Here is a 23,604-nt window from a genome sequence, read left to right as displayed (position 1 = left end):
CCACGACCTGCCTACTCTGTCCCTGAGATTCCTGCCAACTCAGCCACGGCCACTTTGGGAGACCCCAGAGCCTCAGCGTCCAGTGGGTGAGTCTGGATCCGTGGAGTGGAGGAAGGGAGTGTGCAGCCGCGGGGGCTGGGATCATCCGGAGCTGTGGACGCGCGGCCAGCTCTGGGTCCCCGGGTACGTCCTAGTCCGGGGACCCTCCCCCACCGAGTCCCACAGGAATCTCGGCCTCCTTCAGCCTTGCTCCAGGTTCTCAGCCTTGCTCCAGGTTCTCAGGATGGCTTGTGTTCCCCACTGGGACCCCAGGAGTCAGGGTCCCCACTGGACCCGTGCTAGCGCGGCGTGGGTGGTGGGGGTGGGGAGGAGTGGACTTTGTCCAGAACAGCACTTCACCGGCTGGGGCCCCGAGGCTGCCCACCCACACTCTGGTCAGCCAGAGGAGGCCTGAGCCTGCAGGACCTGCTTCTGTCTGGGCTGGTACCATCAGGATCTTTGGAGAGAGGATAAAATAAAGGAACGTATACTTCAGAGCCTAAAATTTAGTCTGGCTAAATTTTACCTGGTTTGTTGGTAGGTTTTGCCAATGGAGATACACCCAGACTTGGTGATTGTGGGGTTCAGGGGATGAGGAGCCTTCCTGAGTCCTTGGTCCAGGCTCATGTGCACAGGTTGCTGGCTTCCTTTTCCAGATCATCATGGTTTGGTGAACTTAGCCACCTGACTCAGCCTCCCTCTCACAAAAGACAGATTCTCTCTTCCTGAGGTCCATGAAGGGGGTTACTACAGGACATTGACACCTCCCAAACCCACCGCCTGATCACTGCTCTGTGTCACGCATGCCCAGCCCCACTCTAGGGAATCCGTCCTCCGTGAAAGGTCTGCCCCAGCCTGGACATGGCGCCGGACACCTGCTGCTGCTCTCGTGGGACCCTGAAGAGGAGACTGCCCATTCTGGCCTGGCTGCCTGTCTACTCTCTGCAGTGGCTGAAGATGGACTTCATCGCTGGACTCTCCGTGGGACTCACGGTCATCCCCCAGGCTCTGGCCTACGCAGAAGTGGCTGGACTCCCGCCCCAGGTGACATAGCTGACCCCTCTGCCATCTGTCCCTCCCCATCCTGACCCTTCTTTGTCCCTCAGTGTCTGTCCACAGGCAGAAACACCAACAGGGAGTCAGACACTCTCATGGGTCCAACCCTGGTGGCCTCTTAACTGTTGTTAATGTGTTCTAATCTCTTAACTGTTAAGACCTAACATGTGACTGCCTTACGGTGCCAAGCTGGTCCTAGATTTTCCAGCTGGGGCCAGCATCATGACTTAATACTTAGGGCTGGAGAGATGACTCAGCAGTTAAGAACTTTCACAGCTCCTGCAGAGGACCTGGGTTCAGTTCCCAGAATCCATGTGGTGAAGCTCCTAAAAACCACTTGTAACTCTCGTTACAGGAGACCCACTGCTGACCTCAGAGGTCACCTGCACTCACACGGAACGCATCCATAATTGCAGGCAGAATCATCATGAACATAAAGTTAAAAAACAAAGCCGGGCGGTGGTGGCGCACGCCTTTAACCCCAGCGTGCAGGAGGCAGAGGCAGAGGCAGGTGGATCTCTGTGAGTTCGAGGCCAATCTGGTCTACAGAGCGAGTTCCAGGACAGCCAGGACTACACAGAGAAACCCTGCCTTGACAACCCAAAATAAATGAATAAATAAGAATCTATAGAAAAACAAACAATTCTCAGACTCACAGATATAAGCACACAGCCCTGAGCTTTGAACAGACAACCCCCAGTCCCCCACCATTAGTAGTTAATGGGAAAAGGGGGTACATCCTCCGGGGCATGCTTGGGTGCCCAAGTACGGGGTTGACAACAGAGACGTGAGTGTATGGGGACCAGCCTAGACCTCCTGGTGCTCACTGCTGCCTTTCCCCAACAGTATGGCCTCTACTCGGCCTTCATGGGCTGCTTCGTGTATTTGTTCCTGGGCACCTCCCGGGACGTGACTCTGGGCCCCACGGCTATCATGTCCCTCCTGGTGTCCTTCTACACGTTCCACGAGCCCGCCTACGCCACGCTGCTAGCCTTCCTGTCTGGGTGTATCCAGCTGGCCATGGGCTTCCTGCATTTAGGTAAGACCGCTTTCCTGTTGTGGGAGGGTCTTCATGGCTGCCGTTCCTGGGGTACCAAGTCCAACGGTGCCTTTCTTTGCATCGCTGTATACAGGGAGGGTCAGCCTCCAACTCTGCTGTAGGGGCCAGAATAGAGCCCTTGTAGAAGTGTTGGGGACCCACATCCTAGACCTGTCCCGCCTTCAAAATGTCTAGAATATGTGTGTGGAGAACAGAAAGGCTCTGTGCACGCAGATGAACACTGGAGAAGCCAGCAAAGCCAAACATAGCTCACCTCCTCAGTGGAATGAGGCTCTGCCCACGTCTTTCAGAATGTCTGTCCTTACTTTTCCCAGGCCCCCTTGAGTATTGCTTTTAGAACATAAAACCCATTCTTTTTTTCTTTTCTTTTTTTTTTTTTTTCTGGTTTTGGTTTTGGTATTTCAAGACAGAGTTTCTCTGTGTAGTCCTGACTGTCCTGGAACTCACTCTGCAAACCAGGCTGGTCTTGAACCCAGAGATCCACCTGCCTCTGCCTTCTGAGTGCTGGGATTAAAGGCGTGTGCACTGCCACGCCTGACAGATAAAGCCCATTCTCATGAATGATGTCAGCCATACTTTACAACAGCCTAAGTGGACTTCTATGTTATCTTAGGGCCGGGTCAATCCTGACACCCACAGGCAATGTGTTTACCTCAGTCAAGCTCCCTAGACTCTAAACCATGGGCACCATCTCTACGCCAACAGTACCCATTCCTGTGAAGGAAGCCAGATGTACTTTGCAAAGAATCTCAGTGTAAACATGGTTTATATTATTGTGCACTTGAACTGAGTTCATTGTTGTCCTAATATTTTTTCCCAAAATTGTGCTATGCTTAAATATGGCTAGAGTAGAAAGATGCTGGCCAGACTCTAGAAGCTCTGATCTAGGGCTGGTTACAATACAACAGGCTGAGCCGGGTTCATTCAATCCTGCAGGGGAATCACCACAGATGTGAGGCTGGGAAGATGTCTCACAGTTAAGCACATGTCCTCCTCTTGCAGAAGACCTGGGTTCAATTCCCAGTAGCCACCTGGGCAACTCAGAACCATAACTATAGTTTCAGGGTGTCTGGCATCCTATCCTGGCCTCTCTTCACATGGGCACACACATGGTGCACATAAACTCACACACACACACACACACACACACACACAAATAAATCTTTAGAAAAAAAGGTTTAAAGCAGCATGCCGCCCCATCATCCCTTTGCTGTGGAGTCAACCCCCAGCCCCCCTGTGCCATTACTCCCTGCCCACACATACCCCTTCTCTGAAGCTGAGTGGATTAAATGTCCATTCCTCTCTCTGTTGGCCACAGGGTTTCTACTCGACTTTATCTCCTGCCCTGTCATTAACGGCTTCACTTCTGCTGCCGCCATCACCATTGGCTTTGGACAGATCAAGGTAGGCTCAGAGTCCACCTGGACTCTGCCCCTGCGGCTGCTGTTGCCATGCCTGAGAGTACAACCAAGGCCAGTCCTGCCTGTCGCCTGCCGGGGCCTGTAGCTGTCTGTTCCCCAGGGAACGAGAAGCACATGATGCTCTCAAGGGTCTCCTCTTTGTAGAATGGCCTTCCTCAGGGGTCTCCTCATCTTTGGGCAGGTGTTAAATGATGAACAGGTTTCTCAGTGGGTAGTTTGGGGCTGGCTGCTGTATCCCTGGCTTTATGGCATCTGTGCCCGGGTGCATAATGGGCCCCCCAGGGTGCTTCTGTCCTGTCCTTACTTGTTTGGCAGACTTCTGGTTGCTGACCCGGCTCCAGCAGCCATCTCCCGGACCTGACCTCGAGGCACGGCTTTGCTGGGGTGGTCCCTCCATTTTCCTTTACCATTTTTTGAGCACATCAGACTTACCTTTTTTATTTTATTACTTTTTTTTTTTTTACTAAAACTCATGTTCTTCGGTCACCCAACGGCAGAATTTATTCTATCCACTGCCAGCCCCCAGGGATGGGACTGGGTGCTCAGTGTCAAGTGGCCAGCCAAGTGCATGAAGAGAGGAACTGACCTCTGACCTGTGCTGGGCAACTTGGGCCCCTCGTGGCCTACCCAGAGCCACACCCCAGTCTTGTGACCCTGTGTCACCACTCACAGCTCCACAGGCACACTTCCCAAGGCCAGGGGCTGCTCCACCTCTCTGGTGAGGGCCTGAAAATCCAGGGTAGGGATGTGGGTAAGTGTGGGGGGTCGGCCAACCTTTGCTTTTTCTTCATTTATTTTTTCTTTTTTTCTTCTTTTTTTTTTCTCCCACTCTGACTGCTAGGCACGAGGTCACACTTTCATGCATCTAACTCCCCACACCAGACCCCAGATGACAGGCTTGTCACTATGTCCACTTTAAAACCAGCAAACAGCCGGGCGGTGGTGGCGCACGCCTTTAATCCCAGCACTCGGGAGGCAGAGGCAGGCGGATCTTTGTGAGTTCGAGACCAGCCTGGTCTACAAGAGCTAGTTCCAGGACAGGCTCCAAAACCACAGAGAAACCCTGTCTCGAAAAACCAAAATAAATAAATTAATTAATTAAAAAAATAAAATAAAACCAGCAAACAACTTAGCAAACTGTGGGGAAGCATGGTGAGGAGGGTTATGCACACTTGTCAGGGCGTGCCAGGGTCTTTTCTGTGAGGAAAACAATATAATTCAATTTTAGCGATAAACATGCACTAAATTTTATTCTTCCCTTCCCTTGTGAGAATGCAGTGGCCCCTTTGTGATTATAATGCCAGCAGTGAGATCCTTCTCTGCACTCTGCTTTTCCTGCTGGCTGCCTACCAGATTTTTAAAGCATGACCTGCTGCCGAGCGGTGGTGGCACACGCCTAGAATGACCTGCAGCTTTCTGACATGCCTGGGCCGTGAGTCACCCAGGATACACCTGTGCTTACTTATCCAGAGTTCCCACACCTCAGTGTCTGTAGCAGGTATCAGGCTGTCGCAGCCTGTCACCGCCCCTACGAGACTTCATGAGATAAAAAACAAAGCCAGAGAGTAGGGTCCCTTTTTCTGAAGGCCGTCAGCACCCAGCTCCCTCGGAACCCGGCCTGTCTGTGTGTTGTTTTGTGGCAGGTGTGGGTTTTCCTTCTGGTTGGTGGAGGTGGTGCTAGGAGTGATGGACAACTTTGAGCCAGTGTCTGCAGGTGCTTAGAGGCAGCCGGGACTCCTGACCACACAGCCGTAGAACTGGGGTCCCAAGCTGGCATTTTGTCTTTACTAAGATAACTCCCCTGGGCAGTGGTGGTGTGTGCCTTTAATCCCAGCACTCAGGAGGCAGAGGCAAGAGGATTTCTGTGAGTTCGAGGCCAGCATGGTTTACAGAGAGAGTTCCTGGATAGACTCCAAAGCTACACAGAGAAACCCTGTCTTGAACAACCAAAAAAAGGGCAACTCCACTCTCCTGCCTCAGGGCCTTGAGTGATCAGTTGTTGGTCTCTTGGGAGCCCTGAGGCAGCACGGCCCGGGGATTGGGGTCCAGCATGGGACTTCAGGGGCTTCTGATGGGGAAAGTGTGAGCAGCTGGCCTCTGGTGGGCGACTGTCTGATGACTCCTCTGTCTGAACAGAACCTGCTGGGACTGAAGAACATCCCCCGGCAGTTCTTCCTCCAGGTCTACCACACCTTCCTCCACATCGGAGAGACCAGGTACCTGTCGACTTTTGTCCTTCTTGACCCCGTCCACCCCCCCCACCTCAGCCCCATCCGGGTGGCATTTGTTCTGTCTCACAGGGGCCCTTAAGAGCAGTGCTGTCCCAAGTCAGACCTGCAGACACCCAGGCCAGGTCAGACCCGCAGTCAGCAGCATTTTAGCAAGACCTGGGCAGCGTGGACAGCATCCCTAGCGCCTCCTTCATCAACATCTCGCTCCCAGGGTTATAGGGAGGCAGAAAACACAGACCTAGCACCGACAGCTGCTGCAAACACAGAGCCCGGGCAGCAGGCAGGGCCAACGGGCCTTGGAGAGCTGGGGCACCCGCAGTGGGGCCTATCCTTCAGGGAGAGCAGCCAGGCGGGAACCAGCCTGCTCCTTATGCCAAAAATTACTTGGGGAGCCACCCAAGCCGAGGGCAGTTGGCTGCTGCTCCCAAGGGCCTGAAGCACGGTGCTTGCTTCCTGTCTGCCCTGGTGGAGGCAGGGGAGTGAAATTGGCCAGTCTCAGCCCAGTACAGTGTTGGTAACAGGTGTCCCTGGCCATGCAATCCCAAGCCCTCCAAACCTCTTGGGAACAGGCTAAGCAGAGAACGTGTGACTGAAAACCAGGCCACTAATCCAGTTACCGTGAGGACGATGGGCCTCTCACATCCGAGCCCTCGGAGGAGTGTATACGTCAGAGGCCAGAGAAGTTCTGAAATAGAATAGAGATGTAGGTTATTCAGGAGAAGGTGGAAAGGGCAGAGAGACTTGCAGCAACAGCTACCACTGAGAGCTGTACTCTTGTCTGTGGTCCTGGCATTTGGAATGCGAAGGCAGGAGGATTGCAAATTCAAGAACTACTTCAGCTGTATAGAGAGACCCTATCTCGATAGAAGGAGAGGATAGCCACAGCACCCCGCGGGCCCTTGCTGCTGAGTCGGGTGCTGACCGACCCTCTGTCCACAGGGTGGGCGACGCCGTCCTGGGGCTGGCCTGCATGGTGCTGCTTCTGGTGCTGAAGCTGATGCGGGCACGCATGCCTCCTCCCCATCCTGAGACCCCCCTTGGCGTGAGGTTCAGCCGTGGACTGGTGTGGACTGTCACAACAGGTGAGGGGACCTGTTGGCCGAGGAGCCGGCTCCACAGAGGTCGTGCTGGGGGCGTAGGTGCTTTCGACCCACAGCCGAACTGAGGACACACGGCCGCAGATAGTTTCAGACTTAGATGGCTTTGTCCCGCCGGGGACATTAGCGATCATTATGGCTGTCATGAAGTGTTGTTGTTTGTTTGAGACAGGGTTTTTCTGTAGCCCTGGCTATCCTGGAACTCACTCTGTAGACCAGCCCGGCCTCAAACTCACAGAGATCTGCCTGCTTCCGCCTCCGAGTGCTGAGATTAAAGGTGTGTGCCACCACTGCTTGGCTAAATGTAAATAGTTTTGAATCAGTAAGGTATACCTTCTGATCACAATGAATTGAATAAAAAATCAGTAGCGGCCAGGTGTAGTGATTTATGCCTTTAATCCCAACTTGGGAATCAAATGTAGATGGGTCTCTGTGAGTTCGAGGCCAGCCTGATCTACATAGTGAGTTCCAGGACAGTCAGGGCTACACAGAGAAACCCTGTCTCAAACAAACAAACAAACAAGCCACTTATACACATAAAGTAATAACTAAATTGTCAGAAGCAATGAAGACTGTGTCTCACCAATCTCTCCCTGCTTCTGTCCCAGCTCGCAATGCCTTGGTGGTCTTCTTTGCGGCCCTGATTGCTTACTCCTTTGAGGTGACAGGACGCCATCCTTTCGTTCTGACTGGAAAGATAGAGGAGGGGCTCCCTCCTCTGCGGGCCCCACCCTTCTCGGTGACCACAGACAATAAGACCATCTCCTTCTCAGAGATGGTGCAGGTGAGCATGACTCGGGCTGAGACGGGCCCTGGGCCGGGTCCTCGAGATGGGTGTCTCAGGAAAGTGGAGAAGGAGCCAGATAGGACGCATGCCTCTCTAACTCAAACTCCTTCCTCCTGTGGACTCCGGGAAAGGATGCCTTTGCTGGGTTCTTGGTGCCTCTCTTTTCACTATGTGGTGGTGTTTCCTCTCTGGTACAAATTCACGCTCCTGCGCTTGGGCAGTGTTTGCCTCCGATAGTCACCAAGAAGGACCATCCGCCTCAGCAGGTCCCTGCTTGGAAAGACCCTCCCTGAGCACAGGACAACAATTTTCTCTCCCTCTCTCCTCCCAGGACATGGGGGCCGGACTGGCTGTGGTACCTCTGGTGGGTCTCCTGGAGAGCATCGCTGTGGCCAAATCCTTTGGTGAGATGCCCATCACCTATAACTCCCCCAACACACATATACACACGAGCCCACTCTAGGCTCCTGCTTCCTGGTGTGTTTGCCTATTCTAATTTTTAAAATTAGAATTTTAATGCAGGTAATGCGTGCTCATGTTTTCAATAATGCAGGGGGGCGGGTAGGGATTAATGGACATCCGTAAACTAAAGTCCAGAAGGCTTCACAGACTGAAGGGGAGCCAGCATGGCCAGGCGCTCTCAGAACGCAGTCTGTGCAAGTCGGCCACACTCCTAGCTCCCGGGGTCCTGGCGAAGGACACTCAGTGCGCTGTCAGAGGGCTCTGTGGGTGAGGAACACCATCAGGATATGATGTTAGCATGCTGGCAGCCTGCCCTGTGGACGCACGAGTTCCGCTATGGAGGAGCGCTTGCTGGTTTCTAGGGTGTGGATGCTCCTACCAGGCTGGAGCTGAGCACGATGTTTGATGAGCTGGGATGAAGTGTGTGTTAGGTACCGATTTGTTCCCCAGCGCAGCCTCTCACAGTGGGCAATGGACACCTCACTGATCACAGTGACATGGGATCCAGGAAGCAGCAAGCTGTGTTATCATTGTTTTTTTTTTTTTTTTTTTTTTTTGGTTTTTCGAGACAGGGTTTCTCTGTAGCTTTGGAGCCTGTCCTGGAACTCGCTCTGTAGACCAGGCTGGTCTCGAACTCACAGAGATCCACCTGCCTCTGCCTCCCGAGTGCTGGGATTAAAGGCGTGCGCCACCATCGCCCGGCGTTATCATTGTTTTTAATGTAATTTGTTGAATTGCAAGATTTTTAAAGATTAATTTATTTGTGTGTGTGTGTGTGTGTGCGCATGCCTGCACGCACAGGCACGCACACATGAATTCAGATGCCTGCAGAAGCCAGAAAGTGTCCAATCCCCTCGAACTGGAGCTTCAGGTGTTGGTGAACCACCTGATGAGGGTGGGAGGAGCTGAACTCGGGTTTCCTGCAAGAGGAATAAGCTTTCTCAACCCTGGGTTATCATTCCAGCCCCAAAATGTGTTTATTTATTTGTTTGTTTTTGAGACCAAGCCAAACTATGTAGCCTTGACTGGCCTGGAACACCCTGCTAGACCAGAACTCCTGAGTGCTGGGATTAAAGTGAGCCACCACATCCTGCTGAAATGTTTTAATTTAATCAGTAGGAAAGGCTGGACTTTAAACTTCAACTTTAGTACTTGGCTCACAAAATTCCTAAAATTTTGACCCGTTGTTTCCCCCTCTGGCTGAATACACATCCAGGATCTTGCCATTCTAAGGTGGGACTCTTAAATCCTTCACTTGCCCCATCAGTCAGCATGGTTTTTTTGTTGTTGTTGTTTGTTTGTTTTGTTTTTTCGAGACAGAGTTTCTCTCTAGCTCTGGTGCCTGTCCTGGAACTAGCTCTGTAGACCAGGCTGGCCTTGAACTCACAGAGACCCGCCTGCCTCTTCCTCCCAAGTGCTGGGATTAAAGGCGTGCGCCACCACCTCCCGGCTCAAGTCAGCAGTTCTTCCAGCTCTGCATCATCAGTGCCCTGTGTTCTAATCCATCACCACGGCAACGGGGACAGGGTGATTCTGAAGACGAAACCCAGGGCTTGGGGTGGGGTTCAGTGCTGCAGCATTTGCCTGACTTGTGCGGTCTGGGTTCTACCCCCAGCAACACATGGTCACCAGCAGACATGATGCATGCTTTCAGAACTCCATACATCATGCTTCCTGCCTGATCCTGGTTGTGCCTGGAACAAATTCCTTCTCCAGCACTCCAGCTTTGTCCCTTACCCCAATCAGACCCTAGTTTAGACATACTGGTCTACCCCAGCACTCAGAGCCAGACTTTGTGAGTTCAAGGCCAGCCTGGTATTTATAGGGAGTTACAGGCTAGGGTCACGCAGCAATATCCTGTCTCAACCTTCCCTTCATATTTTATTTGTACATATGAATGCCTGTATGTATGCGCACCACATGTATGCTGTGCCTGCAGAGGCCAGGAGAGGGCACTGCACCGCTTGAACTACAGTTAGAGACAGTTGTGAGCCACCATGTGGTACTGGTAACCGAACCCGGTCTTCTGTGAGAGCAGCAAGTGCTCGTGACCACGGAGCCATCACTCAGCTCCTGCTTTTGGATTTTAAGCATCCCTTAGTTTAGATCAAGCGTGTTCAGTTTGGGTGTGCTTTATGTGTGAACTTACCGTGCAACTTGGGACCACATGTGATTTGTTCTCGTGCGCCACTGACAGCGTGTGTGTTGTCCTTTCTCTTCAGCGTCTCAGAACAACTACCGCATCGACGCCAACCAGGAGCTGCTGGCCATTGGTAAGACCCGCCTGGTCCCAGTGACTGTGTGTCTGTCTGATTACACCAGGTGTGATGTTTGTGGGGGGAGAGGCCTTTGACATCTCAGCTTGGACCTGTCCTCAGGTGTCCAGTCTGTTCCATGCAGCCCCTCCCCTGTGGTCTGTTCCTCTGCTGGCCAAGAGCCTTCTGAGCCTGCCCAAAATCTAGAGCCTTGCCCTGTGCCAGGGAGGGAGCTGGAGGGTACAGCCAGGTGGACTCACAGGCGAGTCTCCTGAACATTGGGCCCAGGAGTGTGCCCTCCCTCCAGGTAAGGGCATGTGGGTCAGTGAGGACTCTCAGGTGGGTCTCTGGGGTCTGTGTTAGGCTTAGTTGCACTTTCTTTTGTCCCTACAATCTAACGTATGTACTGATGTGTTTGGAAACAACGCTAAAATTCTTTTTTTTTTGGGGGGGGGGGTTGGAAACAGGGTTTCTCTGTGGCTTTGGAGCCTGTCCTGGAACTAGCTCTGTAGACGAGGCTGGTCGCGAATCTCACAGAGATCCGCCTGCCTCTGCCTCCCAAGTGCTGGGATTAAAGGCGTGCGCCACCATCGCCCGGCCTAAAATTCTTTTTTTTAAAAAATTTTCTTTATTTTTGTGTGTTGGGAATGTGTGTGTGTGCACATGTGTGCATGTATGTACAGTATAGGTCAGAAGAAGGCTTTGGTTTCCCTGGAACTGGAGTTACAAACATTTGTGAGCCACCGTGCAGGGGCTAGAAATAGAAGCCGGGTCCTCTGCGAGAGCAACAGGTGTTCTTAACAACTGGGCCATCGCTTCAGCACCACACTGAGAATATTGAATTTGATAATGGAACTGTTTTTAATGTGTTGTGGGACCTGGGCTTTCCTGCCTTGTCCTTTCACCCTTGTGGATGCCCACCCATTGAGGTGGAATCATCTGCCTCAAGCAGAAGGAATCCACAGGCCCTATGCACGTCCCAGCAAGTCACTCGGCTGTGATTTCTCAGGTGTATTCCCACCTCTTCAAATACTGTGTGTCCATAGCCGGGCGGTGGTGGTGCACGCCTTTAATCCCAGCACTTGGGAGGCAGAGGCAGGTGGATCTCTGTGAGTTCGAGACCAGCCTGGTCTACAAGAGCTAGTTCCAGGACAGGCTCCAAAAAACCACAGAGAAACCCTGTCTCAAAAAACCAAAAAAAAAATAAAAAAAATACTGTGTGCCCAGAGGCTCTGTGTGTGTGTGTGTGTGTGTGTGAGAGAGAGAGAGAGAGAGAGAGAGAGAGAGAGAGAGAGAGAGAGAGCACTGTCTCACCATGTATGAAGCACTGAACTTGATCCTGGCATTACGAGGGGTAAAAGTAGCACCTCAACCCCCACTACCAACACATAATTAATAAGTAAACAAGTCAGTAAGAGCAGAGGACTGTCCTAATGGCAGTGGTGTCCCCAGGGTGCCTTTTGGTTTAGCCTTTACCGGATCCCTTGGTTCTGATAAGTCGCTCGTGAAAAGATGGCTGGGCAGTTGCTGTATAATGTTGTGTCTTGAGCAGGCCTTGAACCTGCAGTTTCCGGGATAGGTCATTGTAAAGATTCCTGGGTGGGATGGATGTTAGGTAGCCAGAGTGTGGGTCCCCCAAGGTATGGTCCTGGATTCCATGTGGTCTGGAGTGTGACCTGTGACCGGGGAAGGCACCTTGCCAGCCTTGGCCTTGGGTCCCTCGACTTGTCATTCACAGCAGTTGTGTCTCAGGTGCTCAGGTGGATGTCTTACTGATACCGTCTCTAAGGTGTCACCAGGCCTCACGTGGCGAGGCATGAGCCAGATCTGCTTTGAACCTAGAACAGGTAGGACATGGTGGCCCACACTGTGGTCTCAGCCCTCAGGAAGCAGAGATAACGGCTCACAGGCTCAGGGTCATTCTCAACTACATACCAAGTTCATGCACAGCCTGAGCTACATGAGACCAGGGCCTGGAGAGGTGGCTCAGTGGTTAAGAGTAACAGGTGCTCTTCCAGAGCATCCGGGTTCAATTCCCAGCAACCACATGGTGACTCCCAGCTGTCGCTAACTCCACTTCCAGGGGCTCAGGAAACTTAGCAGAGCCATACATGCAGGCAAAGAAAAAAAAAAGAAAAAGAAAAAATCAAGCCGAGCGGTGGTGGCGCACGCCTTTAATCCCAGCACTCGGGAGGCAGAGGCAGGTGGATCTTTGTGAGTTCAAGGCCAGCCTGGTCTACAAAGTGAGTTCTAGGAAAGGCTCCAAGCTACAGAGAAACCCTGTCTGGAAAAACAAAAATCTAGAATTAGAGATGGGGGTAATAAACTAGACTCCGGCGAGGTGAGTGTGATCAAGATCCGGATTCCTTCCCTGGAACAGCGTGGTTGCGGTGTCCCAAGTCCTTCCCTCTGTCTTTCCCCCCATGTGGGTCTGCATTTGACCCCTAAGCTCCACCTGCTGCTATTCCTCCTGTCTGACGTTCCTGCCCCTCTTGGTAAACATCTGCTCTCTCCCCAGGCCTCGCCAACATGCTGGGCTCCCTCGTCTCCTCTTACCCCGTCACTGGCAGCTTTGGGCGGTGAGTGGCCATGTTCTTTCTTCCCTGTTCATTTAGGGCTGGCAGGGTCCAAAGACCTCTTACCCCCCCCCCCCGCCGCCACACCCTCAACCGTATTGGACTGTTCCCTCCTCATTACTCCACCGGGCATTCTAAAGACCTCTGGGAAGCTGTGGCCATGTTCACAGCAAGGGAGGTTACACCTGCCCTTCAGGACAGCTCCTGGCACCCCAGCCCTGCATTTAGAGGTAGAATCCCTGGCCTATCCAAGTCCTCCAGGCATGCTGCTGTCTGAGTTAAATTCTGAAAGAAAGTGGGAAGAGAGCATAGTAGTGCTCCTTTAGTCCCAGCACTTGGGAGGCAGAAGTAGGTGGAGCTCTGTAAGTGAGGTCAAGGCCAGTCTGGTCTACTTAGTGAGTTCCGGAACAGCCAGATCTATAGGGGATGGGGGCGAAGAAAGAAAGGGAGGGAGGGAGAGAGAGAGAGAGAGAGAGAGAGAGAAGAAAGATAGGAAAGGAGGGAGGGAAGGAAGGAAAGAACAGGAAAAAATGGGGACATAAAGGTCTCAATCTCTGCCCTGTTGAGTCAGGTTTGGAGGCAGTCTTTCCTGGATTCTGGAAGATGGGATGGGGGAGCCCTGTGCCTAAAGAGGAACTGTGCATTCCTCAGGAGAAACTTAGGATGTGGGGGCAGAAGAAGGACAACCTTAAAGGAATTGGAGTTCTTGATTAGTGTTTTCAGACTTAATAATGAATAGTAGATATTAGAGAAAGCAGGACAGCCCACCCACCCCGGCTGAAGAGCTATTGGCAGCTCATGGCTGCCCAGGGACAGGGAATCATTTTCTTCAGCGGTGTGGCCAGCAGTGAGTTGCCCGTGCTCTGGTTAAGAGCCCTGCTCACACCAATGCTCATGCAAGGAACCCTAACGCACTGGCTTTGTGGGAGCCTAGGCAGTTTGGATGCTCACCTCACTAGACCTGGATGGAGGTGGGTGGTCCTTGGACTTCCCACAGGGCAGGGAACCCTGACTGCTCTTTGGGCTGCTGAGGGAGGGGGACTTGATTGGGGGAGGGGGAGGGAAATGGGAGGCGGTGGCAGGGAAGAGACAGAAATCTTTAATAAATAAATAAATTAAAAAAAAACTCAGGGCCATCAAAACACAAGGCATGAATAAGGGGAGAGATATGTTAGAAGAGAAAGGAGTCCAGAGGAAGTGGAAGGGGCATGGGAGAGAGGAATGGCGAGATGGTGGCAAGATAAACTTGAATAAAACTGTCAAAAGGGTTAAGAAAAAAAAAGTAAGGCAGGTGGATCTCTGTGAGTTCGAGGCCAGCCTGGTCTACAAGAGCTAGTGCCAGGACAGGCTCCAAAGCTACAGAGAAACCCTGTCTCGACAAAACTAAAAAAATAAAAAAGTAGACCACTAGGGAGATTGAGCTCAGTGCCCTACGGCCACGTCAACTCAGTCGCCTGTTGTCAGCTCCACCTGCCCTCACTTCCAGCACAGGTCTCCCTGAAAAGTCAGCCCCAGGATGAGGCCAGACAGCTCCCCTCTCAGCCACTGGGGATTGACAGGTTTCTTCCCGTTGTCTTCCAGGACAGCTGTGAATGCCCAGACTGGGGTGTGTACCCCGGCAGGCGGCCTGGTGACTGGTGAGCCCCCCACCAGTGGGAACGGTGGAAAAGGGAAGGAGCCATGGTTCTCTAACTGCTAAGTCTGTGTGGGCCCACAGCTGTGTCCCATTGGACACCAGACCCCTCCACACCTCAGCTTAGGCTGCATCTTTTTGTGGGTGCCGGGTGGGAACCCGTCCCCCAGATGACCCCTCCCCACAGGTGTGCTGGTGCTGCTCTCGCTGGACTTCTTGACCGCACTCTTCTACTACATCCCCAAGTCTGCGCTGGCTGCCGTCATCATCACGGCTGTGGCCCCTCTCTTTGATGCCAAGATTCTCGGGACGCTCTGGCGTGTTAAGAGTATGTACACGCATTCAAGACGGGCAGCCTCCGACACAGCATCTGAATGCCAAGGGCATCTGTTATCTCCTCCCAGCCTGCAGCCCTACTTTGGACTAGAGCTGGGGCATTGTGGTAAACTTAGGAAAGAACACACAAAGAGCTAGGAGACAGGTCTGTCACTCAAGTACCGCCACCCTAGCCCAGGAGACAGTCCTGTCACTCAGGGTAGCGGCTCGGGAGGAGCCGTGATTTGGTCCACACAAAGCTGAGCCCAGTGGAGACTGGGGTTCCTCCCATTCCGTCCCCCACCCTCCTCCCACATCCCTTTCTCTTCCTATGGATGGGTGACCGCCCGGCCCCTCTTTACAGCCTTTCCCTCTTACCGACTCCTAACCCTAGCATCACTGATCCAGTAGTTCCTTTAGCGGACCAGAGCTAAGTCCCTTTTCTTCGTTGGCCACAGTTAACAGATGTAAATGACCAGTTGTTCTGTGTCTAGTCTTCCTGTGTGTCCACATGTCGTCTTTAGGACAGCCTCAGAGTGCGTTACTGTATGTGTGTGGGTATAACGTGTCGTCTGTAGGACGGCCTTGGAGTGCGTTACTGTATGTGTGTGGGTATAACATGTCGTCTGTAGGACAGCCTCAGAGTGTGTTACTGTATGTGTGTGGGTATAACGTGTCATCTGTAGGACGGCCTTGGAGTGCGTTACTGTATGTGTGTGTCCACATGTCGTCTGTAGGACAGCCTTGGAGTGTGTTACTGTGTGTGTGGGTATAACATGTCATCTATAGGACAGCCTCAGAGTGTGTTACTGTATGTGTGTCCACATGTCGTCTGTAGGACAGCCTCGGAGTGTGTTACTGTATGTGTGTCCACATGTCGTCTGTAGGACGGCCTCGGAGTGTGTTACTGTATGTGTTTGGGTATAACATGTCATCTATAGGACAGCCTTGGAGTGTGTTACTGTATGTGTGTGGATATAACGTGTCGTCTGTAGGACGGCCTCGGAGTGCGTTACTGTATGTGTGTGTGGAATAGGCTCCGTGGAGGGTGGGCAATGTCTGGGCTGCTGCATCAGAAGTGAAATCCCAGGCTGAGTCCATATACTTTGTACCCAGGACACTACTTCAGCCAAGGAGTCTTCCTGGTCTCTGGGAGTCACAAGACACACAGACGCACACACATATACACAAAGACATGCAGAAACAGACACATGCAGACATATGCACATACAGAGAGACACACACACATACACTTATCACATATACAGAGACAGACACACAGAGACACAGACAACACACATACACACCCCTTCTCTCTGTCCCTTTCCCCTGGGTTCTCTGGTGAGCCCCCCCACCCATGTCTACCTATTCATAGAAGTTGGAGGGGTGGGACCAGGCCAGGCAGGTCCTACCCTATAGACAAGGACCCAATACTCTCCCTCTGCCCTTGGTCTGTGGGCCAGCTGCAGCCCACAGCTTCTATTCCTGTTACCAGATCTTCCTCTGGGGTGCTTTAGGGCTCTCAATACCACTGTTAACCCCAGGAGATGCTAAGCGGCTGGCCACTGGGCTATGGGGCTCAGAGAGCATGCTTGGGGAAGGGGGTGTCCCTGAACCAACACTTCTTATAGGACTGGATCTGCTGCCACTCTGCGTGACCTTCCTGCTGTGCTTCTGGGAGGTTCAATACGGCATCCTGGCTGGGACCCTGGTGTCTCTGATCATCCTCCTGCACTCTGTGGCGAGGCCCAAGACCCAGGTAGGCCCAGGGGAGGGAGACGTCTTCTAGCTTAGCTGCTTCTGATGGAGAGCAGTCCCTAGCTCTCTTGAGTGTAAGGTGTTGGGGGGGCTCTGCCAGCTCCCCCTCGTGCTGTACCCCATGTGTTAGGCTTGGGTCAGGGTTTCCTGCCTATCCATGAGCAAAGCCTAGAAGAGTACCCTGACCCATCTCCTCCAGCGTTCACTCTCACCCTGCTCCGTCCAGGTATCAGAAGGACACATCCTGGTCCTGCAGCCAGCCAGTGGCCTGCAATTCCCTGCAATTGATGCCCTGCGAGAGGCAATAATAAACCGGGCCCTGGAAGGTATGTGGGCCAGCCAAGATGAACAGAAGTCAGCACACACTCCTGCATCCACCTACCCCACAGCCTCAGCACCCTTGGGTGCAGCCTCAGTGGTTGGGGAGACATTTGTTTGCTTTCGCATTCCAGCCGTCTTTGCTGCGAATAGCCGCTGCTGCAGATCAGACAGTCCCCACTGGGCAGCAGTCCCATGTCTCCCCCTACAGCCTGTCTCAGTAAGGGCCGTGTTTGCGCCTGTGCCTCTGCCTGAGGAATTGACATTCAAGGAAACCTAAAAAGATAGCCATTTCCTCCACCCTGGCCCTTTTGCTGAGCCACAGTCCTGGGGAACCGTCTCTTGATGGCCTCGCTTCACCCCTGCCATGGCTGCAGAGCCACGTTCGGCCTGCACTGTGGCAGACTCTTGACCTGTCTCCCCAGCATCCATACCACAATGCGCAGTCCTGGAGTGCACGCACATCAGCAGCATAGACTACACCGTGGTTGTGGGACTCAGGGAGCTCCTGGAGGACTTCCGGAAGCAGGATGTCACCCTGGCCTTTGCTGGCCTGCAGGTAGGAGAGCCTGGCCACCTCATGAGGAGAGTCCACAGCCCTCCCGGTGGTCCTGGGCTAATGCAACACCTGAGAGAAGATGCGATGCATGAACCTGTAGTCCCGGCATGCAGAGGGCTGAGCCAAGAGTATTGACATGAACTCACTGCTGGGCTTCACTTCAGAGTAAGACCCTGTCCCAAAACAAAACAAAAACTGAAACCTTTTAAGTCCTAAGTGACGCCTCCAAGCCATGGCATCATTATAAGGACCCATCTCCAGGACTCTACTGGTGGCGGTTCTAACCTGGCAGGTTACCGACCATCTGACTTCATTCTCCTGCGCTCAGTGCCGCTCCACATCTGCGGCCTGTGAGCTTAGTGCTGGGAATGTCAGGCAAGGGCTCCTGTCCCAGGCCCATGCCCATTGTGCTGTGTGTATGCACATGCATGAGTGTGTGTATGTGTGTGCGTGTGTGTACATGTGTGTGTGTATGTGTGTGTGCATGCGTGCATGCGTGTATGTGTGTGTGCATACATGTACGTGTGTATGTGTGTGTGTATGTGTGTGTGTATGTGCATGCATGCGTGTGTGTGAGTGTGTGTGTGTGTGTGTGTGTGTGTGTGTGTGTGTGTGTGCAGAGCCCTCATCATCCTAATCCAGATTAATGAATGAGTCAATGTGGAAGCAGAAGAGAGGAGACCAACCTCTGCAGAAGCGGGATGCCCTCTTCAGAGCAGGGGAGGGGAAGGATCTTCAAGAGAGTGGAGACTGCCCAGGGGGCTTAGGTTTTATATGGGAGAGGGGGTTTTATCCATGGCTGTGCTCCATATAGCTTCAAGGCCAAATGATGCCAGCAGACATTTTCCTTGCCCTGTCGGCTTTTCATTTTAATATCGTAGATCATCAGCCTTTTGTGGAGACTGCTCCTGTGGAAGGTCCTCTGGCCCACCTTCCTCCCTCCTCCGTCCATGTGTGACGAGCAGAATCTCATGGGAACACTCAGGGCATCCGCTAGGCTACCTCTGCCATGTCTCAGAGCAGGAAACCCTGCCCCGCGTTAAAGCATGTCTGTCACCTAGGTACCTGTGCTTCGCACCCTGTTGGCCGCGGACCTGGCGGGGTTCCAGCACTTCAGCACTCTGGAGGAGGCCAGTGAGTGCAAACTGTGTGGCTAGGGAACAGGGAGGGTCGGGAACCCCTGAACTAGGAAAGGCGCTGGCCCCAGACCAGCCCACACTTTCTTCCTAGGCCCCACACCCTGGGTGACTGCCACTCCTTGACTCCCAGCCTCTGGAGCATTTTCAGTACGTGATAAAGTCCTGTGTCTTTTGCAGAGAAATACCTGCAGCAGGAAGCAGGGCCTCAGCCCTACAACATCCACGAGGACTCTGTCCAGAGCACCAGATCTCCCTGCTGAAGTCTGAGTCGGACCCCTGAAGGGCAGCTGGTATAGGAAGGGTCTTTGGAAGGTGCGGCCACTGTGATTTATGCTGATATCGCCTGACAGACCCACTGCACACGTGGCTCTGAAGAACAGGGTGCCAGGCAGTGGTGGTGGAGCACGCCTTTAATCCTAATCCCAGCACTCAGGAGGCAGAGGCAGGCAGATCTCTCTGAGTTCAAGGCCAGCCTGGTCTACAGAGCAAGTTCAGGACAGGCTCGAAAGCTACTAAGAGAAACCCTGTTTTGAAAAAACAAAAGAAAAAAAGACAGACAGCAGGGAGCTGTGTGGGATCCTCAGGTGTGACTTTCCTGCTGTTCCCCAGCTGTGAAAATTGCGGGGGGGGGGGGGGGTGAAACAGGAGGACCATGACTTCTGGCCTGGGCTGGCAGGACCGGGCTGGCACTTCCAGATTGGAATTCCTCTTTGGAATCAGGCCCATCAGAGAAGAGTCGGGAGCTCAGGCATCTCAGAGATGTGTCTGACCATGGTGGAGTCCAAGCTGAGCTGAAGAGGAGACCACAGCTCCCAGCACAGCGATGTGAAGGCTGTAAATGGTGTTTAAAAATGGAAGTCATCACTGCGGTGCTTTAAAAAAAATTCTGCAGCCAGGTGGTGGTGGCACACACCTTTAATTCCAACACTTGGGAGTCAGAGGGGATCTCTATGAGTTTGAACCCTGACTAAGGAAGGGAGGGAGGGAGGGAGGGAGGGAGGGAGGGAGGGAGGGAGGAAGGAAGGAAGGAAGGAAGGAAGGAAGGAAGGAAGGAAGGAAGGAATTCGTACACCTTTAATCCCAGCAGTCAGAGCAGAGGCAGGCGGATCTCAGTGAGTTCAAGGCCAGCCTGGTCTACAGAGTGAGTTCAAGGCCAGCCTGGTCTACAGAGTGAGTTCCAGGACAGCCAGGGCTACACAGATAAACCCTGTCTCGAAAAACCACAAAAAAGAGAACTCATCCATCCTCATCTATCCCATCCTTTGTCCTCTTCACCTGACACCTGCGGTCCCCTGCCCAGGACAGGTGTGTCTCTGTCAGTGTGCACAAATGGTGACCGTCTTATGTGAGCCAAATCACTACATCAGGGTGCTTTATAAACGAGTTATTTATTGTGATGATTGACAGCATTAAAATACAAGATTTTTATTCCGTGCTTATACGTCTGGGTCCTCATGCGGATGTGTGTGCACGTGTGTATTTGCGTGTGGATGTGCATGTATGTGAGTGGATGTGTGTGTTGTGTATGTGTGTGTGTGTGTGTGTGCAGGAGCAAGAGGAGGACATTGGGTATCCTGCTGAATCACACTCAGCCTTGCTCCCTTGAGATGGAGGCCCTTCTTGGCGCTGATGGAGACTGGTTGCCAGTGAGCCTAGTGATCCTCCAGTGTCTGCTTGCCGCCCAGCACTGAGATTAGAGACCCAGCAGCACCCACACCCGGCGCTGTATGTGGGTGTTGGGGATTTGCTGGTGTGTGCTGTGGTGTGGACCCTTGTTCCTGTTGCTGCTGTGTGGGATGGTGTGTGGAGAGCCATGTCCCTCTTGCTAGTTGTGTGACCCTGTGCCTGGGGAGACCTCTGTTCCATCTGGATTCGGAACCGTGAGCAGATCCAAACACGGATCCCACCTCCCAGTTTGGTGAACCAATGCGTTTTATGAGAGTTACTTAGAAAAGCATGTGGAGGGTGTAATCCCAGTCTCGGCCTTCATCTTTGGATGCCACCCCCTGTGCCCCTCAAACCTTGACCCCTCCCCAGGAAAGGTCAAGACCACTCCCATACGCTATTAAACTGCTCCCCAGAAACTAAACATGTGGTTTTCCCTCTTCCTCTTCGTGGTAGCGTTGATGGCTTCTCGTTCCCTTCAGGGCCACCCAGGAACCCAGGTGTCTATAAAACCTGGATATCTTTTAATTTGGTCTGATTTCATTTGATTTGGATTATTTTGTGTTGGCAGAGTGGCTCAGTAGGAAATATTCCTAACATCTTGGAGATTCCCACCAGGTTGTTTTTCCCCCCGCAGACCCACGGCTACCTGTTGGAAATGCCCTTATTTCCCCATGCTCTCTGCCAGGCTAAAACCGGCTCCCAGGCTAGATCAGCTTTTTTCTTGCCTATGCTACTAGAATTTTGGGGGACCTGTTTGTTGACTTGGGGGCTTTTGTTGAAGACACGGTCCACACCAAAAGCCTGACCCACACGGCGAAAGCTGAGATTTTAGCTGAGGTGAATTTTGTTTGTCCAGGGATGCCTGACATTCAATGTTCACAGCCCCATTTGGCCCAAGAGTTATTTTAGTGGACGCACTGTAACAGACTTGAGCCACACAATTGGACATAGACTTTAAAATGGGCTCTTGCAATTCAAAGCCAGATCCGTTATCACCCCTGGGATGCCTCTTACAAAATCTTTATAAATTGGGACTATCCGATACAATCTGTCCCAACCGGCTAATTTCTCTATTCCCTAAGATTTAGCCTCAATACGATCTTGACAATGGGGTGTGATGGCCACCAGAGGGAAGCCTTGAGTTTACCGCCCTCCAAGACCTAGAAAATGTTTGTCGCCGTGGGGACAAATGGACAGAGCTCTCCTATGTCCTTCGTTTTTGGGCACTGAGCTCTTGCCCCTCCCTCAGTAGCCAGTGTCTTCCAGCACCGGTTTTGGTCGCTAGGATCTCCGCGCCAGCCTTGACCACGCAGCTGGAAGCACTGGCCCCTCCCCCACTCCCTGTTACCCTCACCACCCAACTCCCTCCCTAGCCAAACCAGAAGTTCAAGGTCATCTTTCCCCTTACCCACCTTCTCCTACTCCACAGCTCTCTACCCTTTAACCCCTTCTACATACTGGGTTAACTCCTCCCAATCCTCCCCCATCTCTTCCCATATCAGATACCACCATATTCCTGCCCTTCTCTGGCATTCTTAAAGTACATGTTCCCTTTCCTCTTCCAGATCTCTCTCAAATAGAAAAGCGGCTGGGTTCCTTTTCTGCTAATCCTTCTGCTTATATTAAAGAGTTTTGCTCTCTGCCCCAGGCCTACGATCTATCCTGGCCTGCCGACTACGTCATCCAAGCTTCTACTCTCACTCCCGAGGAGTGAAACAGAATTCAGGCAGCAGCTAGACAGTATGCAGACCAGATTCATCCGGTAGACAGTATGGTCCCTGTGGGGGAAGTGGCTATGCTGGCCACAGAACCACACTGGGACTACCAGCCTGGTCAAAGCGCCGACAGAGGTGGGGCATCATGGTTCGTTGACTTCTTCAGGGTATGGAAATGGTCTCAAAAATAAGTAGTTAATTTCAACAAACTTTGAGAGATCACACAGCTAGCTGACAAAAACCCAGCCATCTTTTAAAATCGATTACAAGAGGCCATGGTCCCATATACCAGGCTGGACCCAGCCTCCCCAGTGGGAGCCACGGTCCTGGCTACCCATTTTATTTCTCAGTCAGCACCAGATATTAGGAAAAAAAGTTTTAAAGGGCTGAGAAAGGTCCCCAAACTCCTATATGGGAATTGGTGAAAATGGCCTTTAAAGTTTTTAGTGCCCTACAAGAGACAGCTGAGTCTTCCCGACAGACAAGGCTGCAACAGGTGGCAATGCTCCAGGCTCAAGCTGTAGCTGCTGCTCTGAGACCACTGGGACCCCTAGAAGAGGAACAAGGAAAGTCAACCACAGGTTCCAGGTGGAGCTCAGCCTACGTCAACCTCGCCGGCAAGCTGCTTCAAATGTGGTCTAAATGGCCATTTGGCACAATATTGCCCTCGGCCTCTGTCACCTACGAGGCCATGCCCTATCTGCCAGCAACCTGGACACTGGAAATCACAATGCCCCCATGCAGGCTCGTCCTCTATGTCACACCATGGAGGTCCAGCCCCACCAACATAGGCAAGTGAGACTGTGTCAGCCTTCGAACTTCTCGGCCTTGCAGAGGATTGATGCGGCCCAGACTTGGTGAGTCCCATAAACCTCTCTGAGTCTAGGGTAATGCTACAGGTAGTGAGTAAGTCCATTGCTTTTATTTTGGACATAGGAGCTGCCTACTCTGTTTTAACATCTCACTCAGGCCTTACGTTCCCCTCACCAATTTCAGTTATGGGGGTACATGGGACCCTTCTTCCCCCACTTAAAATTTTGCCACTGCCCTGCTTTCTTGCAGGACAATTTTTCTCTCATTCTTCTCTAGTTATACCTGCTTGCCCTGCACCTCTACTGGGTCAAGACAGTCTTAGCCGCTTCGGGGCCACACTAACTTCGGCTCCCCCATACTCTCATGAGTTAGACACTTTCTTCTCATTTTAGCGGCTTCACAGGTTCCCATCCCAGACTGTCCTGTCCCTACCCTGATCCGGTAGAACCCCAAGTATGGGACATTCTACTCCTGTGATCAATCGCTACTTACCACCAGCCAGTCTTGGTTCGCCCTAAAGACCCTTTGTTCCTCCCTTCCAGACCCAAGTTTCCTATTTCTGAATCCCACCTCTGAGGCCTTAAGCCTATTTTGTACCACCTGTCTCCTACCTCAAGGACTTTTAGTTCCTATCCACTCACCCTGCAACACTCCAGTTCTTCCCTTGTGTAAGCCCTCTGGTGCTTACTGCTGGGTTCAAGA

The 23,604-nt window shown here is 52.5% G+C and overlaps 1 protein-coding gene across 1 annotated transcript; it reads left to right on the top strand.

The window, feature by feature from the left end:
* Nucleotides 1-4: 4 nt before the first annotated feature.
* On the top strand, nt 5-19,046 carry Slc26a11 (solute carrier family 26 member 11). The gene is made up of 17 exons (XM_075989900.1): nt 5-86; nt 851-1,083; nt 1,942-2,134; nt 3,474-3,559; nt 5,713-5,792; nt 6,747-6,889; nt 7,513-7,688; nt 8,023-8,095; nt 10,376-10,426; nt 12,927-12,987; nt 14,566-14,621; nt 14,805-14,945; nt 16,564-16,691; nt 16,917-17,016; nt 17,434-17,567; nt 18,629-18,701; nt 18,884-19,046. The coding sequence occupies exons 2-17, from the start codon at nt 901-903 to the stop codon at nt 18,964-18,966; spliced, it is 1,761 nt and encodes a 586-aa protein (XP_075846015.1). The 5' UTR covers nt 5-86; nt 851-900; the 3' UTR covers nt 18,967-19,046.
* The last annotated feature ends 4,558 nt before the right edge of the window (nt 19,047-23,604 follow it).

The sequence above is a fragment of the Microtus pennsylvanicus genome, chromosome 11, assembly GCF_037038515.1.
Source record: "Microtus pennsylvanicus isolate mMicPen1 chromosome 11, mMicPen1.hap1, whole genome shotgun sequence".
Taxonomy (NCBI): domain Eukaryota; kingdom Metazoa; phylum Chordata; class Mammalia; order Rodentia; family Cricetidae; genus Microtus; species Microtus pennsylvanicus.
The sequence above is the reverse complement of the archived record's forward strand: the minus strand, read 5'-3'. Positions and strand labels throughout refer to the sequence as shown.